At 41.3% G+C, this 19036-nt stretch overlaps 1 protein-coding gene across 2 annotated transcripts in view; it reads right to left on the bottom strand.

Annotated features, from left to right (window-relative positions):
* DOCK5 (dedicator of cytokinesis 5) overlaps positions 1-19036 on the bottom strand; it is a 113135-nt gene that overhangs the window by 82036 nt on the left and 12063 nt on the right. For both annotated transcript variants that reach the window (XM_067543714.1, XM_067543713.1), the window contains exons 3-10: positions 17116-17171; positions 15587-15683; positions 8192-8340; positions 5625-5760; positions 4527-4684; positions 3870-3951; positions 1981-2110; positions 745-817 (exon numbers count right to left, since the gene is read on the bottom strand). In XM_067543714.1, the coding sequence (XP_067399815.1) occupies positions 745-817; positions 1981-2110; positions 3870-3951; positions 4527-4684; positions 5625-5760; positions 8192-8340; positions 15587-15683; positions 17116-17171 (881 nt within the window). The remainder of the gene's footprint in view (positions 1-744; positions 818-1980; positions 2111-3869; positions 3952-4526; positions 4685-5624; positions 5761-8191; positions 8341-15586; positions 15684-17115; positions 17172-19036) is intronic.

Here is a 19036-nt window from a genome sequence, read left to right on the forward strand (position 1 = left end):
CGATGTGCTGAACAAGTTAACAGAGCCATCAAAGAGCCAGTCTAAGTAGAACGGCAGAAATACACAGTTCTGGGGCTTGAATCTCTTCTCCAAACCAGAAATTGTAGCCATGCACCCAGGAATGATTTCACCACTGACACTGTAGCCTCTTTACCCAATTCCTACTCCTCCACCCTGAACATTTGATGCACAGCATGCTGCACAGTGGTGAAGGCAAAGGGAATTTAATTGGATTGGTGCTCCCATCATGTAGGTGCTTTTGAAAATTCCACCCCAATGCTCACATACAGTAAATTATGTCTCTGGTTTTCAAGGTCTTGTCCACAGGAACTCACGCGATACCATGCATTGGACCCTCCTTAACTACTTCAAATGGACGAAGGCTGAGTCCACCCTTCTGCAACTGGGATTCCAGGGAGTCTAACTACTCCCAGTCCAGTGCTGAGACACTCCCCCCTCCACCATTCCCCTTCCAGTGATCATCATTTCACCTGTCACACAGATTAAAGACGCATAAATCAGGCAGATGAGGTTTTTACTGATAACACTCAAGTCAAGCGTCTTGCTGCGAACTTTGAGCTTGACATGACTGAAGACTTTTTTTCCTTCCAAAAACGTCAGACTCTACAATTAACCAACCTGTTTGTATAGGCCTTTCTGATACACCATGAAGCTCCCATCCTCTAAAGACTGTCTGTCCTGATTAATACAGATCTCTGACTCACTCTGATGTCTGGTACTTACTGCTGGAAAGGAATAAAGTGTTGCTTTTCCTCATCATCCACCTTGCCATGTATGATATCAGTAATATCCATCACTGCAATGAGACAAGTTTAACAAAGATCCTTTTATGCCTCTGCTAAGTCACTTAAAAAAAAAAAAAAGTCTTGCCCAACAGTTGCTAATTCTGGTTCAGCTACAGTAGTGGTAACAAAATTGGGAGACCTAATATAGATGGGCCACTAGTTCTTTTTAAGCACCATGTAGGCCTGGCAGGTCATCTTGCCAAAGTAAATCAGCATTTGCCAGATGGCATGGCATTGGAACCACCAGCAGCAGCCCATCTACACTAGTTTTTCACAATGTTGCTATCAGGATCAGCATTTGCAATGGTGGGAAAATTTTGCTGACATTTCGCGAGTGTAAACAAGATCTAAGGGGAATTTGGTTTTGCAAATCGTTTATTGGTCACTTCTAGGAAATCAATCTACTTTCCAAAAGCCAAGTGGAGGCAGAAAATATTTATTCTCCTCCTACAAGACGAATAATAGTTTTCTCAACTCTCTCTTCAGCCAGTCAAGATGCGTCCTATTTGCATTGTTAATCTAATTGATTGACATAGTTCCAGCCCTCAGACTTCCCAACCTCTCAGCAGGTAAAACAAATTCCACACATGACTTTCCTCATTAATTCAGCCTATAGCACAGTGCATGAAGGTATTTCCCTACAAGAACCGATGGGATTTACAAAGAGCTGATCAAAGCAAAGAATTTAACTTTAGATTTCACATTTTGTTTACTTCAAATTTTAATTTTAAATTTTCCCTGTGTGATTTCAGATTGAGATTCTTCAAAGCGCACCAAGGAAGTGAGGTGCCCAACTAAATGGGAACTGGGCACCTCGCTCATTAAGGCGCCTCTGAAAATCCAAGCCGTGAAATGACACTGATAAGGATTTGAAAATCTGCTGGGATGCCACTGCTTCATGGGACAAGAACTGGGCAGTTTAAGAATGGAGGGCATCCTAAGTAGTGAATAGTAATAGTAATATTTAGCTCAAAGGGTTTTTACAAAGGCAGGTGGTCAGTGTCATTATCCCCATTTTACAGATGGGGAGACAGGCACAGAGAAGTGAACTGACTTTCCCAAGTTCAGCGACATGGCCAGGAATAGAATCCAGGTACTCTGACTCCCAGTCCAGTGTCCTCCATGGACCATGCTCCCTCTCAGTTAATACATTTTGCAGCTTGGCATCTCTTACCTGCTACGCCAAACGGTCTCCGGAGCCCACAGGTGTGTTTCTTCCCATCTTTTAGCTCCATGTGGCCCACTCTCACTATTTGACACACCAAGCTTATTTTGGGCCTGATCAAGTCAGAGCTGCTCAGGTCCTAGAGAAACGGCAGAGATCATTTAAAATAAAAAAAAATTAAACCCAGTTGCTTTGTGAATGAAGAAAAAATAAAAAGACGTTGGCCAATGTTCATCATTTCCTGACCAGGACAAACTACATTTAAGCTAGGAAATACATTTTTTAAAAGAAAGAAAATATCATCTCACTTATAATAGAGCCACTAGGGCAAATATACGGCACATGCCTGACTATTTTAATACATTGATCTTCAGTAAGACTTCCCAGCAACTGAGAAATTATGGTAAATGGTAAGTAATGTGGTAAATAAATAGTTTTCCACTTCATGCATCCAACGAAGTGGGTTTCTGCCCATGAAAGCTTATGGCCAAATAAATGTGTTAGTCTTTAAGGTGCCACAGAACTCTCGCTGTTATGGTAAATAATGTTATTACTAAAGCATTATCTACTGATGACAGAGCAGTTAGCTTGTGCCACCCTTGTTTCTAGTCTGAATATGCCACAAATGATTACACTGAAGTGTTATTCTTTCATGAACAACTGGTTACAAGTGATTTTATACAATGCAGCCAGCTAGCTCACTAATGCCGGTACAAACTCGGAACTAAGAGCGAAATATTCTGCCAAAGAGCAGAACCAACAACACACTCAAACTCACCTCCTCCTACATAGAAGAATTCAATTGAAAACAGCAAACAAGGCACCAAGAACCAGCTTCTTAAATGTATTTAGGTATCTAATGATGCAGCTAGACATTTAATAGAATTTCAGAAAATGCCAATCTGCATCTTTAGGCCCCTAAATATTTTTTAAAAACTAGCCTTTGAAAAATATATATACTCTTACTACAGGCTGATATTAAAAAACATTATGGGGCACATTTTCAAATGCAGATACCCTGGGTTGTCTGTGCAAGCTCAATTGTCCAAGCAAAAAGCGTGGAACCTTTGTGCTGGCACAAGAATCGTGGATGCAGCTTGCTTGTTTGCATACATACATGATTTCCATGAGCAAAAGTCTAATGAACATATTCAGTATAAATGCATTTTTGAAGATGCAAATTCTCATTTTAAAAAGTTACTCGCGTGCACTAAAACAGCTCTGTTTTAAAATGAGGTGTAAGATATCAGATGTCATCTCTTCTGTACTTCTTTGCCGATCAAACTTGCCACTTTGCCACTCCTCTAAGGATTACAAAAGCCTTTGCATAGTTCTTACACACCAAGAACACATGCAGTGGCCCTCACGATCTGCAGAGAGGCGGCCTAGTGACTTGTGATTTTCAGTACCAAACTTAAGACATCTTGAAAGGGATCTGATTTTCAAAGGGCAGGTACTCTGCACCCTCTCAAAATCAGGCCCCTTTAATTAAGATGTTTTAGTTGGGCACCTAAACATTGAGTCACCCAAAATTACTAGTCACTTTGAAAATACTGGCAAACTAGATTTACGTGATGAGAAATATATAATAAGAGCACATCTTTGTTGTGGCACTTACACTGCATGCAACCTTCCTGTTCGGTTGATTACATACTGGTTGACCCAGGTCATCTTGCCAAAGTAAATCAGCTTTTGCCAGATACAAAAGCTTCCTCCCATAGAATACAAGAGAATCTTTGTGTTTATATAGCACTCATTAAAAAAGAGAAAGGAAGGATACAAGTTTTGGTATTTATATAGCACTGGTTTTGACTGGGGCCTCAAGTGGCTTCTCCAACTGCAGCAGTAAATAAACAAATATTACAGGTGATGACTAAGCATTGGGAAACAGGACTTACTGTAAAGACTGCTTGGAGATTATTAAGTTTCTCAATTTCTTTTGGCATCCCATTACTGCCCCAACGAACCAGGTAATTTTCACTGTAAATAAATAAAATAAAATAAACCTCTGCAATTCACATATACTGGGTACAATTTTCAAAAGCATCTAAGTCACATAGGTTTACCCAACATTTTTTATTCCCGAATGATTTACAAATTATATACAAATGATACATGAAAGTCACTTCACCCTCTGATGAAATGAAGCTACATCTGGGGTGGAGACAGGCAGCTGTTTAACAGCACATGACAAACCTATACATAGTTTAAGGCAGGTAGTGAACAAAATATACTCAGTCCAAAAGGAAACTGAAGCGGGACTTAGGTAGAATCTAAAGGGACGGGTTGGATTTTGACTAAGGTGAATATGTTTACCCCTTTAATAAATGTCAAGGATCACATGGGCTCAAGACCTTGGTTTTAGGTCTCCTTTGAGATAAAATAATTCCTACCCAAATCATTGCTGGTGGAGTAACCAAAAGAAAGAACAAAAGACTAAAGAAGAAAACAACTCGGCCAACTCCTCCCTTGTGGCCCTCATTACACTACCATCAGACGGGCAACCACAATCACCACAGAACGACAGGTAACTTTCAGATTCAGCAACAACCTACCTGATCAGTTTTGATTGGTCGGGATCGTAGAGGCTCATGAGCAGCTCGGCATCTTCACCAATGTTGCAGACGAAGTTCTTGAAGTTCACATACAGGCTGTATGTGTGTGTTGAGTTGAATACCGGCTGCCCTCGCAGGTCTAAATTCTGTTGCAGAGCCTGCAGAGAACGATAAAATGAACAAGGTGGTCTCTTGTGAGAAAGAATAGAGGCTTCATGAGGAATAAGCTTCGGGTTGGGTCTCCTTAAGGGTTCAACTAATTTTTGGGCAGGACTGATAATTGAGTTGTTCAATGGGCTAGGAAGGCTAATGGGGCAGACCCATGTTGCATCACAAGTGTGTCTGTGTCCCATACCTGTGGGTAACCAAGGGGGTTCATATTATACACGTGTAACATACAGACCCTGTCTACACTTACTTCTGGGCTCCTCTTCTGCGCGCTGTCTTCACTGCACTGCGCCGACGGGAACCGCGTTCCCGTCGACGCAGCGCTATGCCACTTGCGAAGGTGGTCTTAGTATGTCGATTTCTGGATCGACTGAGCGGGTCTTCACTGACCGCTCAGTCGATCCAGGGCAATCGATCTGACGGCGGCAAAGTCATAGCCATAGCCACAGATTAGTTTGCAAGAACAACAAATCACAACTTGTTGGGCAACTTGTATGTCTAACTAGAGGAGGAAAAAGAATAATGTCTATGGGTAAAACAGCCAAAAGTGCTCAAGTGACTCCAGAGCCTAAGTCCCACTGTCTAAAGAGACGAAGGCACTTTGGAACCTAAGTCTCACTGAAAGTCATTGAACAAGGAAGTGTAATCTTAGAAAGAATATAGGCTGGAAGTCAATGAGACACAGGCTCCTAAGCCATTTAGGTGCTTGTGAAAAGCTTATCCTATACAGTTACCTAGAGTATGCACCTAATGCTAAAACTTGGAAGTTAGGAGCAAGTCACTTTATACCTGAGAATTTCAAAACTGCCAGAATAGACCACCACTAGGACAGAATAACATCCCTTAACCAAGAATTCAGCTGAGATGCACAAAGGCAGAGACGCACAGGTGTCTTCATGGGGATAAGGCCACAAACAAGCAGGGATGTACCTTCTCCTCTTGTATCCTTTCATCAATCCTTTTGGATGCCATCTCATAGGACTTAAAGAGAGTGACAGTGCTGGTTTCATCCGAATCCAGGATGTTTCCATTGTCATCTCGCACCACCAGATCCAGCCCTAAGATCCTGGGCAGCATCCATATTACAGGTGGAAAGGGAGAGTAAATGACAATAAATTGGAAGAAAATGTGATATGAAGAGTCTTTTTAATGCAGGCACTGAAATGGAATAGAAAATGTTCACGCAACTTTTTAAAAAAACTGGAGGGATTTCTTTAAAGAGCCAATGAAGAGTCCACTTCAGCAACCTACTTCTATAACCATCACAGTTCTACGAGCATCACAATATTTTGTAGTGCTAAATATTTTGTCAGTGATGTCATGGGCCCATCATGGGACCCCAGTCTCAGGCCCAGATCCTCAACAGAGCTCTTTTCGGGTCAGCTAAAGACAGGGGAGAGGGAATGGACACTTGAATTCATCTTTGCTCTCCTTTGAACCCTGATAGATTGCTCCACGATGGAACATGGACTAGAAAACTAGCCCTCAGTTCTCCCAGTGGTCTCAAAGCCAGTAGTGATCAGAGTGATTACAGGTACAGTACACAAGTATGGAACTACCATGCAAACTCCCTTCAAAATATTCTCTCTCGGTATCCGCAGACCGAGTCAGAGGAGGAAGTCAGCAGAGGAAGTGCTGAGATCCTCCACATCCCTCTCTCATGACCAGCAACCCTTGTCCGTACTGGTGGAAACACGAATGAGTCTTGGTTGTGTGGAAGCCTGGGTGGGGTCCCTGGGCTTTCACACAACGACTTACAATTGATTGAGGGTTTGGACATTTGTTACCGTCATGCTAGAGGGAACAACCAATTTACAACATGACCAGAGCCTCTAGACCAGACAGGACCCCACAGAGACTTAGAAAATTGCGCCAACTACAGATATCAAAAGACAGCCTGGATGAGTAGCAACATTTTCAGTCCTGCTACCAAGCCTACGTATGGTCCTCGCTAAGGCCCAGAAATACTGTCCTTCACCCCCACCATAAAAAAAACAAATAAGGAAAATATCTAGTGAATAAGAAGAATTAATTAATTAGTTCAGCTAAATTGAGACCCTTCAATGACAATTTAAGTGTATTTTTTAAAAAGGGACTTATCTATGCACGTGTTAAATCTACTAGGTTTCTGCAAGAAGGTTAAATGGTTAATTTTTCAACTCTGCCTTCAAATAGATAAAATGAATCATGGAGACAATCCCTGTTCTGTACAAACTCATGAAAAGCTGTTTTTGCCGTCCACAGAGCTGTATTGCTTAATGTGCTGATACAGCCCTTTAGTTCCTGCCTTGCATTTAAATCCTTCAAAGCACACTTCATGGGAGATGCCAGCTTTTTAGCAGAATTAGGACAGGCGAGGCTTCTTGCCAAGCACCAGCATATGAAGTCCAAGCTGCTATATCCACTCCCACTGGCATAGCCACATTTCGAAGGGCAGTGAAGACCACCCACTGTCCCCTCCTCATGGAGGAATCATTTACAGCCTGATTCTGTGCTGCCTCAGGCTGTCATTCGCACCAATGCCCAGCGAATGTAAAACGCTGCCATTCTAACCTGGTAGTAATCCACACCCATTCTGTCGTGGTGAGCTGACTGCGCAAGGTGACAGAGAAGCAGGCTTTTAATTTCCAACTACATCAATAAATTCCCTTCCAGGGCTGCAGCACAGTTCATTAAATATGGTGAGGTATATAGGGATGGGTAGACAATAATAGCAGCATCAGAAGACACGGCAGAAGCTAGAGGTGAGCCTGAGCTGCAAATCTCAATTCTGAACTTCTGAGCTTTGTGTTCCCTCAAAATTAGAGGCATTTTAGATTCAGATCTGCACTCGTCCACTGTACGGGGCTGTTCTGACGCTGGGTTTTGTTGGGGGCCTCTTTCTCGTAGAGAAGGTAAATCACCAGAGCTCTGAGTGAGGACCTGGGCTGAGGAGGTTGAGTCTGAATTTGCAAACCCTCATCAGTTGGAGTTTGGCATCAGTAACCCCAAAACAGAGGCTCCAGATTCCATGTTATTGTTATTGTTTGTGTTGTGATAGCACCTTGAGACTCTAACCGAGATCACAACCTCATTGTGCTAGGCACTGTACAAACACAAAGTAAGAGACAGCCCCTGCCCAGAAAAGCTTGCAAGCTAAATAGACCTAGAAAGGGAAAGAAAAGATTTCCCAAGATCACCCGCAGGAAGTCAGTGGTAGAGGCAGGAATAGAAGGTAGGCTTCCCAATTCTAAGTCCAAGACCCTATCCACTGGACTATACTGCCTCTTATCCTAATCAAATACAGGCAGCACTAAAACAATAGAACCACCCAAGGGCCCAATCCTTTGGCCTGTACTTACATGAGTCATTATAAATGAGGTTAACAGAACTACTAATACAAATAAAAGTTGCAGGGTTAGGCCCTACATCTGTGAGCTATCTAGCTGCTAAATTCAGCAAAGAAGTAGATTTTCTTTTAACAATTGGTTCTGTGTGGAATGCCGAGTAGGGTTTACCTGTTGCCGTAGTCAATTTTAGCAGTGACCTTCTTCTTGAGTTCTGCCAGTTCATCTTTGGGAAGGGTCCCAGAGAGTATCTGCGACCTCCATTCTATCAGGATATAGGTCATTTGCTGTAAATGCCGAAATTGCGTCATCTTGTTGTCCTAAAAGGGAAAGAGGGATGACAATTTCAGGCTGGTTGTGTGCTGGAAACCACAAGCTCAAGAAGTCTTCCAAAACATGACTCAGCTGAAACCATCATTGAAACCACATGTAACCACAGAAAACACCTGCTAGGACACTCACTATACCCCCAGTGCCATTGCAAGATTGTTTCTTACAGTCTACTCTCCGGTGTTTTCTCCTATGTACATTTAAATGCTACAAGCTATGAGGCTTCTACCACTTCCTTAGGACATAACTCCACATCAATCTCAATGCCAGGAAATACATTAACTGAAAAGTGGGTTTTTCTGGTTCACTGAATCAAGTGGCTCACTGCACACATTGATATATGAGAGGTAGGAGTGGCTCTCTAGAAAGAGGGGATCTAGAGTATTGGCTGAGCAGTCTTGCGGGAAGAACTCTCGGTGCAGCCAGGCCTGGGAAAAAGCTTGAGACAAACTTCGTTATGCTATTGTTAATGAACCCCCGGAAAGGGGTGTGTGGACTTTGTTTTAGAGCAGCTTGGAAAAGGCCTGCTCACAGGTTCTCTGTACCCACAGGATTTAAGATTGTGTCATACAAAAGGGTAGAGGAGCGCACACACTAATGGTTAATATTAGAAACTGAACACAAAAGGTATCAGGCCAAATTCAGAGCAGATATCAATAGCAGCTACTCTAAATACTGCTTACACCAAGTCTGCATTGTTTGATTTCTTCAGTCTCCAATGCTTCCTTTAAAATATCTGTTGCCAGAGTTTAATAACCCCAAGCAAGATCTATAACTCATCAAATGAGCAAGTACTTTTTAAAATACATATTTTAACTCTTTCTTTTCAATTATGTTACAATGTACCTAAACAATTGTAATTATTCCATGCATAGCCACATGAAACAAGGCTGCAGAGCTCAGGACAACAAGTATTATGGTAGCAGACCATCATTTCTAACCCTCTTGCTCAATGAACTCATATGAACATTGACTCCCCCAAGGTAAAGGAAGCAACTGCACCATGTGATTTTGGAGAATAATCTTCAACTTTACATTCCTTAAATTATTCCAGATGGGTCACTCCCACGTCTCACACAGTCAATGACTCCTCAAAGATACGCACTAAAATTTGCAGAGAGCTCTCATCTGATGCCTTTTTGCTGAGCCACTCTCAAGATCAAGCCACCCGTTAACAGACAATCACAATCCCAGATCCCAACACTTCTGAAATTTGGGCTGTTCAAAATTTAAACCTGGGCTGGAATTTTGCAGATGGCCATAACTTTTATAAAGAGCTAAACCAATACTCCAGATCCAAATACTTCAAACTTTGGGCCCTTTGCTAACTAGATCCAAACCCCGTGGCTCAAGTCTATCTCAATCTACCGTATTTATACCGTGGGTACAATTTCCAAATGCAGACAGTTTAAAATGGGGTCCTTATCACCAACCAGGGACATAAAATGGGCAGTTTCATCCCTAATTGCCAACCTAGGGCATTCTATTTAGGTATCAATGTCTGAAAATTGGGCTCACTATGGGCAAAAAGCTCCAAATGAAAACCATTTTGAAGACAGACAGACACATTCTTGTGATTAATACCATTCATACTTAGCTATGCACAAGAACTGTCCCTATGCAGCAGGAACAGAGCCCCTTTTAAATAATTTCCCTAATCTGTCCCTCTCTGAAAGTGGAAGGATATAAAATACTGTATTTCTTTTGTCAAAAACTAGTTTCTGTATTACTACAATCAGCAGCATTCTTGCATCCAAATTTTGAACACCAACTACAAGACAAAGCTTGCTGGTGACTGGAGACCACGAGTGAATTACCTTAGGATGTTGCATTTCATTTATCTACAGGATTTACTATGGAGCTTATCCATGTCTCACAAACATCTCTGAAGATTCTGTCACCACTGACCAAGCTTCAGACTCTCACAGCTCCTAGTGCTGACTGGACTGCACATAGGACATATCCTCAGAGCAACCTGCGCATGCTCCAACCCAGGGCTACGGGGGTGAAGGGGAGGGGCTTACAAAACCCCCATGATGTCAGGAAGCATTATTAGTTCTATTTCACAGCTTGGGAACCCAAGGTACAGTGAGAGTAAGCCATTTGCCCAAGGTCACAGGAATTTTGTGTCAGAGCCAGAAACTGAATTCACTGCAGTTCCTTATAGGGACAGCTATATTTACCTTGCATTTTTCTAATGCATATTTTAAACAAATATCAAAAGCAGAGTGGATAATATAGGATTTCTCTATGAGGAAGACCCTCCAGAAGCTAATCTAGATGGACTAAAAGGTATACATCAAAACACTCTGATCCAAGGTCCACTTCTTCTAGATCCATTCCTGAGCGCCGTTTCCCAATACACCTGCAGAGAATATGTCTATTCACACTCCAGTGCCTAAAGGGCCATTTCTATATAGGTATGTGCTCCAATATATCAGTATTTTGAAGTACTTTGTGTAAACAGGTTGAATGAAGATCTTTCACTGCTCTTCGCCCAGTTGAGGTGATTGATGAGACAATTTATGGACTGCTGGCATGAAAAAGATCATGTCCAAAGGCAACAGCTTAAAAAAGCCCAACCCACCAAGAAGCAATGGAAACATATGCCTCTCACTAAAGGTATAAGAGCCTGACCTTGCTCCCATTTCAGTCAATGGCAAAACTTTCGATTTCAAAGGTGGACGAACGGGAAGCGGTACAATGTATGTCTACATACTGTTGGTCAAAGAATGCTAAAAGCTTGGGATGCAGGAGCTTAATACAAACTATTTTTAAAACAGGGCTTGAGTTTTCTTTTCACATGTCTCCTTTCCACAGCTTCTGGAGTGACTGGGGTCCTCCGTTTTACTTACAAGCTGGGCATGACACACTAAGGGCTATAGCCGGACAAAAATTTTCTGTCAAACTTTTTTCTCCCACGGAAATTTGTTGTTGTTGTTGTTGCTGAAAAGAATCCATGGAAAATGTGTTTTTGACAACATTTGAGGTTTGCACAGAACAATAACCCCCCGTCTGTAAAATGTGAGAGTTTCTGATAATCAGAAACTGAAAACTCTTTTTACCCAAAATGTTAAAAAAAAATATTTTCTATGTAAACCATTTTTTATCAAAATAGTTTTGCACAGAAAAAAAAAATCCCCCAGTAGCTCTAGTAGAGGTCTAAATCTGCCCTGTTGTGTGCACCCCCAATTACCACTGAAGTTAACAGAAGAGGAGGAGCCTCTACTTTACAGTAGATTTATTAGTTTTGTGTATGCCCCAGAATTATACTTGCCATTTACAAAGTGTGCCCTTGACTGCGGCAGGGACCTACGATCATATGAATGAGCAGAGCTTTGCTGTGCTAAAAGTTGCCCAGTGTTTCACTTACCCTGTTACTCTGTCCTCTGTTCTACAACTCTAAAAGAAACTACATTTGCAACATTGAGAACCAATGCTTGCTAGATTCCCATCTGCAAAGCAGTGGCTGGATTCATTTTCAGACTCAGGTGATGTTCTGCAATAGAGACTATGGTGCAATTCTTGTGCAATTTACAGAAATTACAGCAGTGAAAACAAATGCTGCCAAAGAGAGAAATCCCCCCTCTTTCTTCTCCATTTCCTTTCTTTCCCCATCTTCCTCCTTCCTCCCTTTGAGGTTTTTGTTTTTTTTTTACTACTACAGGGGGGAAATACATTTGCATCCATTATAAACCACGACATTTTCCAAGTCTATTTTAAGAATGATGCAAACGTAGTAAAGTCACATAAAAAATGAAGTATTTGTGCTCTTAGGAAAAACAGATTCTGAGGCTAGAATCTGAAAGTTATTAAGAGAACAAACCAAGAATAAAACTCTCTCTTTACCGAGCAATTGCATTACATCTCGCCTCTCATTAAATTAAGAGGGTGGAAAAAATTCTTGTGGTTCCATGGACCACAAACAAAGTGCACTTATGGCTGAGTGAAATTTTCAATAGGACAAACAGCCTGGCTAAAAAAAATGCTTGGAGTGAATTTAAAACTATTCTCTCATCTTAATTACAGTCTCAGAGCACACACTGTGCAGCCTGAAGTTACCATTGACTGAAGAAAAATTAAGCTCCAGTATTTATAATCTGCCTTAAGACTCCACTTTGCAAGAAAGAGTAATTCATTCTGAACTCTGAATTGTTTTTCTTCGAGTCAGCGTTTCAGCCTAACTCAGCAAAACGACCAACTTCACACACAGCCTAGGTTTACCAACTTTTCAGAGGCAGCTTTATCCAAAGGCTAGGGCACCGAACAGAGACTCCGGAGACGAAGAATCTAGTCCCAGCTCTGCCAATGACCTACTTACTGCATGACCTTGGAATAAGTCACTTCCCAACTCTGGTACCTCAGTTTCCCCTCACATCCTTTGTCTGACTTGTCTGTGTAGACTATAAGCTCTTTAGGACAGGAGCTCTCTCTTACTCTGTGCATGTACAGCTCGTAGCACAAAGGGGCCCCAATCTTGGCTGGAACAGCTTGGTGCTACTGTAAAACAAACCAGATGTATCTACGGTGAATATGTGGCAACCAATGGACCCTATAAAAATACTTAATACGTAGTCTTTATATAACATTTTTCATCTGGAGATCTTCAAGTGCTTCAAAGAGGAGGGGAAAGCATCATCATCCCATTTCTTAGGTGGGGAAACTGAGGCAGGAAGAGGAGAAGTGTTCCACATAATGAGACAGGAAGAAAGTGCAGGTCTTTGGACCCCAACCCCTCATCCTATCCACTGGAACACTGTGCCAGTTGTTGCCCTGAATTGCTTGGGAGCTCCGTCTCTGGCAATCCTTTCCCTCTCCCTCATTTCAGCCAACTTAAGAGGAAGGAGACAGTTTGGGATTGGAGTCTTTTTGGAGAGTGGTCTGTACACTCTGCCAGTTCTGTCTGGCTTAGGGCAAGATACTGTGGCTCAAAGCAAGTGCCAGTCAATGGTGCTTAGACTCCAACAAACCTTGTGGAGCTCTGGTTATTTAATCTGCCAGTCAAAATAAGGAACAAATGGTGTGCTGTGTGCTTCCTATCCAAGAGGTGCAATATGAACTGAGCACTCAGGAAGGTCACATGCAATGCGAGGCATGTGGCCCTCCAGACACCATGCAGCTGGAGAATTTTAGAAGTTATTCTCCTGAAAAAAGAACATTCAGTAGTCTTTAGCAGCTTAAGCCTGCTTCATGTTGAAACCCCCATTTGCACCTTGTAAGGTGTGCTTGAAAGATCAAGTAGCAACTTTAGTATTGTCATGGCACAATTCTTCCAGTTTCTCTATCCAACAGCGAGCGGATTCCCCTTCTTGAATGGCTTCCGATGTTGCGGAGAAGAGGATAAGATGAAAGAGGATATGATTGTAAATAATGAATCAAGTTCATCCCAAGGAATGATTCTGATCCCATATGGTTCTTTACCTCCTATTCCTCTTCTTCCCAAGCAGACAAAGAGCTAATATGCATCAGCACAAGATTACGTGATGGAATTAACTCAAGTTAACACTTGTAGAAATAGTGATTGGCCCATCATGAAATAAATGACACCTGTGGTAGCAGAGAAGCCTGTGCGTTGCTTCATATGAAAATCAGGGAAGTTTAGTTTGGCCTTGAGCATGGTCCCGTCAGGCAGCAAACAAAGATACAGAGGGCTTCTAAAGCAGCTAATCCTTCCTCCAAAGATAAACCACCAACAAAAGTCAGTCTGATGAACAAATTAATATGTACTGGCCATTGCCTGGAAAGATAGTTTGCAGAGCACAGTGAGCATTAAACTGAGACTCAGTGAAAATATTTTATTATCCTGCCTTCAAGATACAGAAGACAAAAAGAACAAGAGGGCTAGGAAAAGTAAACAGAGCTGTCTTAGAAACAGAAAACTATTCATGACATGGCTCTTTCTTCCACAGCGACTGGAGGTTTCTGAATCTAATTTCACCAACAATCTCGATGGTGTATTTCCCCAGGGAGAGAAAAATCCGATCAGAGATTGTACCTGTTCCGGAAAAGGCAACACCGGAAATATTTGTATTTTAGAAGTATGAATACTTTGTGCTTTTATATAAATACATATTACCACCCCCCACGCACACACACATCACCTGCTTTTCGGGGATCTCAAAGCATTCTGCCAAGGTAGCTAAGAATTATTACCTGCATCTCTGAAGGCTAGCAAGATTAAGCAATTTGCCCAAAGATATATAGAAAGCCAGTGGCAGAATCAATACTAGGCTTCAGGTCTTGAGTCCTACACCAGTGCTCTGTCACAAAACCAAACTGCCTATATACAAATCAGACAGACATCACAGGCACTACAGGAACCCTTATTCATGTTGGCAAAGAGTGACTCACACAAGCAGGTCCAACTAGCTGACACACGGTTCGTTATGATGTGTCCTGGTCCACTCTGACCACAAAGTCATGGTGCGCGTCATGTCTTAACTCAAGAGCAGTACCATTTTGTATAGCAGATAGAACTTTAGTCCTATGCTTTGCTCATTCGTCTTTTAAAGCAATCAGCAATAAGTCACTACTCCTTCTTTAGCTCCTCATTATAACAATGATACTACAGAGATCTTTCGGTAGAAGGCAATGTAGAAGTTTCAAGTGTTTCGCAAATACTAAGTCCCACTATACCTGAGTTGGTTCAATATTATGCTCATTTTATAGACCGGGCAATGGAAGCAGAGAGAAACTATAGGCCACAATTCAACAGGTGTTTAACTCACTCATTAACTGAAGTCAATGAGGGTTATGCACATGCTTGTGTGCTCTGCTGCTTTGGTGACTCACTCAAGATCACACAATGAGTTAGAAGAACAATAAAGCCCAGAAGACCTGAATCACAGTCCCCTGGGTCTAGTCTAGCATTTATACCATTTGCTTTCTAACCAGACCACTGTTTGCAGCTCTGGAAATTACACTAGCAAACATCAGATGGGAAGATCTAGCAGTCAGAGGAAAATACATTTTAGAATAAAATGGGGCCTATTTCTAGAGCAAACAACCCTAGAGGCAGAACTGAACTCTGGGGCCTGTTCCTAGCACAGCATATGTGCTCAAGATGCACATGCCAGCTGCTGGATGCATGAGCACAAGATGGGGATGTGCAAGGTCCTTTCAAAAATCTTCTGCGTACTTCTGTTTAAACACTCTGCCCTGGCTGGAGTGCAGATCCTGCACTTTCTTCCCTCTCCCTGGACCAATCACCACCAAACGAAGAAAGCAAATACTCACCACATACAGCTTGTGCCAGATAACTGCCCACTCCCTCAGTGTGGAAGTGAGTTCTTGAACGAGGGGCAGTTCACTTGGAATCACTGTCTCATGTTGCCTGGAGAGAGCAAAAACACAAGGGAACATGTAATGAAATTATAAGGTGGCTGATGCAAAACTGATAAAAGGATGCATCTTTTTCATACAACGTGTACGATGACTGTGAAACTCTCTGCCACGGAAAGTCAAGAAGGCTAAGAATTTAAGATTCAAAAACCAACTGGGCATTTATATAGCTAACGAGACTATCCAGAGAAGACATAATTAATGATGATCAAAATTTTGGAAGGGATGTGAAACCTCATGCTTCAGGGTTTAAGTCAATCTCTACGTATTAAGAGATCAAGGAGAGATGAATATAGGGGCCAGATTAGTCCGTACACCTACCAGGTTCTTACACCTGCCTCTGAGGCATTTGGTATTAGCCACTGTCAGAGACTAGATGGACGATGGCTCTGATCTAGTGTGGTAATTCTAACGTTCCTACATTAAATCAGATTGTCTGGTCACTGATACACAAATGTATGTAAGATACCAAATACCTTCCAAATATCTGAAAACAGAGACCTTGTCTATACAGGAAAGTTGTTCTTGTTTAACTTAAATTAGCTTTTAAATCAGTTTAGTAAAACCAGGAGACACCTCTGCATACTGTTAATTCACATTAGCAGCATCTACACCAGACTTGCACAGAAATAACAAAAGGTGTGATTTAAAAACAATTTAGTTATTTTTCATCTTGGCAGAATTTGATTGTAATGAATCTATTCCATTCTATAGAGATTCTTATATCATGCTCATCACCATTGTACCTGAACCCCTAACTTAAACAACCCTTAAGTAGTTTTTAAAAGTGCATTTAGTGGCGGGGGGTGGGGAGGGGAAAAAAAAAAAAAATCAAACCATTCCAAAACTGCAGCTTTGCAAGGCATTTAAATCAGAGATACATTAAAAAAGATAACGGATACATTCAATAAATGATCACACTAAGATGCTAAGACTTTTAAGGGGCTCTTGGTTTTTTTCTCCATTATGTGTATTCTTTCCCCATTTTTAATGCAAATATGTTTCAAATTTCTTTTAGTCTTGATTTTCTTCCACATGCATCTGCTCCAGCAATTTACTGCTGACTAGACATGTCTGCCTCTATTCACAATTTTCCAGTCTGAGGGATCATTGCTTGCAACGATAACTTGGCTATATGGAGTAAAAATTATTTTCTAGTCACTTCCTATTGCTGCTGCTGGTCGTGGTAGTTGACCCCCCCCCTCCCTCTTCTATGCATCTGTCCAATTTGTGATGTACAACAGTTTGGCCAAAAAAGAAATTATTCTGACCCAGCAGTCTACTTGGGGGTTATAGCACTTGCTATGCAAAAACATCAGTTGAATTTATGACAAGTTACACCTCCATTATGAAAACCCTTTTATGAAACGGCATCCAAACATCTCTGCCAACCACATGACATCCCAAGACTGTCTCCAACCTACCCTCGGTCTTCCACAGTTGCCTCTTTTAAATAAATGTAAGTTTTGGGGAAAATGCCCTAAAAGAGAGATAAAGGGAAATCACATTGTAATATTTGATAAATCATTCAGCAATAAGGAGAGGGAAAAATATAAAAATGTGATCAGCTGAGCTCCACAAGTCAAATAAACCTTGCCAAAATTCAATAAAATAAAAAATGACTCTAGTACCATATATGTTGAGATTGGTGTCTCTTCCTCTTCCGTTGGTATTATGTTAGTTCTAATAGAAACACAGTAAATCCCAGGGAAAACAAACTGGCAATAATAATAATAATAATAATAATATTACAATTCTGTGTACTTATAGACAATTCTATCTGTTGCTTTCAAAATGACTTTATAAAGATGTGTAAACCAAATGAAGAGAGGAGTTAAGTCACTTCCCAAGGTCATACAGTGTCAGGGTCAGAGGCGGCAACAGAATTCCTGATTTTCAATCTGGTGCCCCTCAAGGCTGTTAAGGTAAATCTTAAGGTAAACCCTCTTTGGTGCTAGATATATACTAAAAGGAAGAACCCCCTAAAATCAGCTCCCATGACTGTGTTAGATATAGTAAAACAGACTAATAATAATAATAATAATAATAATAATACCTTGCACTTCTATTGCACCTTTCATTTATGGATCTCACAATGCTTTACAAGCATTAATTAAGCCACAAGACACTCTGGCCAGGTGGACATTAGCCTCATTTTTCAGACTGGAAAAACTGACACGCCAAGAGGTTAAGTCCAAAATGTTCAAGAGGACCCACTAATTTTTACGACCCTCAGTTTTTGGGTGCCCAAAACGCAAAGCCCACAGCTCCTATCGACTTCCATGAGATTTGAGGGTGCTCAGCACATTTGAAGGAAAGGCCCTTAGAAGTCTTGAGCTGGACACCCAAAAGCAGCAGCTCTCAGAATTAGCAGACACTTTTCAAAACGCTGCCTAGGCGAGCTGCTCATGATATACACTGAGCCTGCAGCCAAGGTGGGAACAGAAAATCTTGCCTTCCTTGTCTGTGCTCTAACTGCTAGATAGCCGGTCTTCCCAGTTCCCAGCTAAAGAAAATATAAAACCTAGAGTGTGAAACGATAACTGAAAGGGGTTTCCCATTTATGAGATAGCAACTGTATGCTAAGCTAAACAAACCGTGTACATCTAACCTACAAGCGAATGTAGCACAAGTAGGCCTATCTGTGTTCGCTTTAATCTAGATAGCAGGGGTTACAACTGAAAGGTAGACCTGGAGGCATTGATAAACAGTGCCTAAAGTTACCATTGTTGTCGTAAGCCGAAAGAAATCAGAAGAGGATCATATGGAAAAGAACAGAGGATTCCATAGCCAGATGCTCCACTAAATTCCACTTAAAAACATCATAAATAAATCTTCATTCCAGTGATGTTTCACTGTGTGATTAATTCAACATCAGGGAAATGAGAAACCAGACAAACACCACCTTGAATATTTCGTCTGGTTAGTGGAATTGACATATAAAAACACCACTGTTGACATAATGGGGGTTTGCTAACAAAGCCCATTTAAAGACAATAATGCAGACTGCAACAGGCAATTACACACACCTTGTCTTACACACAGACATTTCAATTAGTGTTGCCAAGTCTTGGGTTTTTATTGAGTCTCACAATTGATTGCATTTGATAATTTATTGAGTCTCAAAACTGACTGCATTTGATGATTTCCTTAAAGCCCCAGCTACAGGAAGAGATCGCATGAAAATCCCAACTTTCATTTAAAAAAAAAAAAAAAAAAAAAAGTAAGTTTCTAGCCTTTGTGGTTGTGAAGAATAGCTTGAAAACGTGAAGCAAGTGCACCCCAAAGGCTCACAAACCAGAAGACAAAGAACCCAACACACTGTTGTTTTTTTAAAATTATGAT

Source organism: Emydura macquarii, unplaced genomic scaffold (assembly GCF_026122565.2).
Source record: "Emydura macquarii macquarii isolate MOO-44397 ecotype Brisbane River unplaced genomic scaffold, CSIRO-AGI_Emac_v2 contig_967, whole genome shotgun sequence".
Classification (NCBI taxonomy): Eukaryota; Metazoa; Chordata; order Testudines; family Chelidae; genus Emydura; species Emydura macquarii.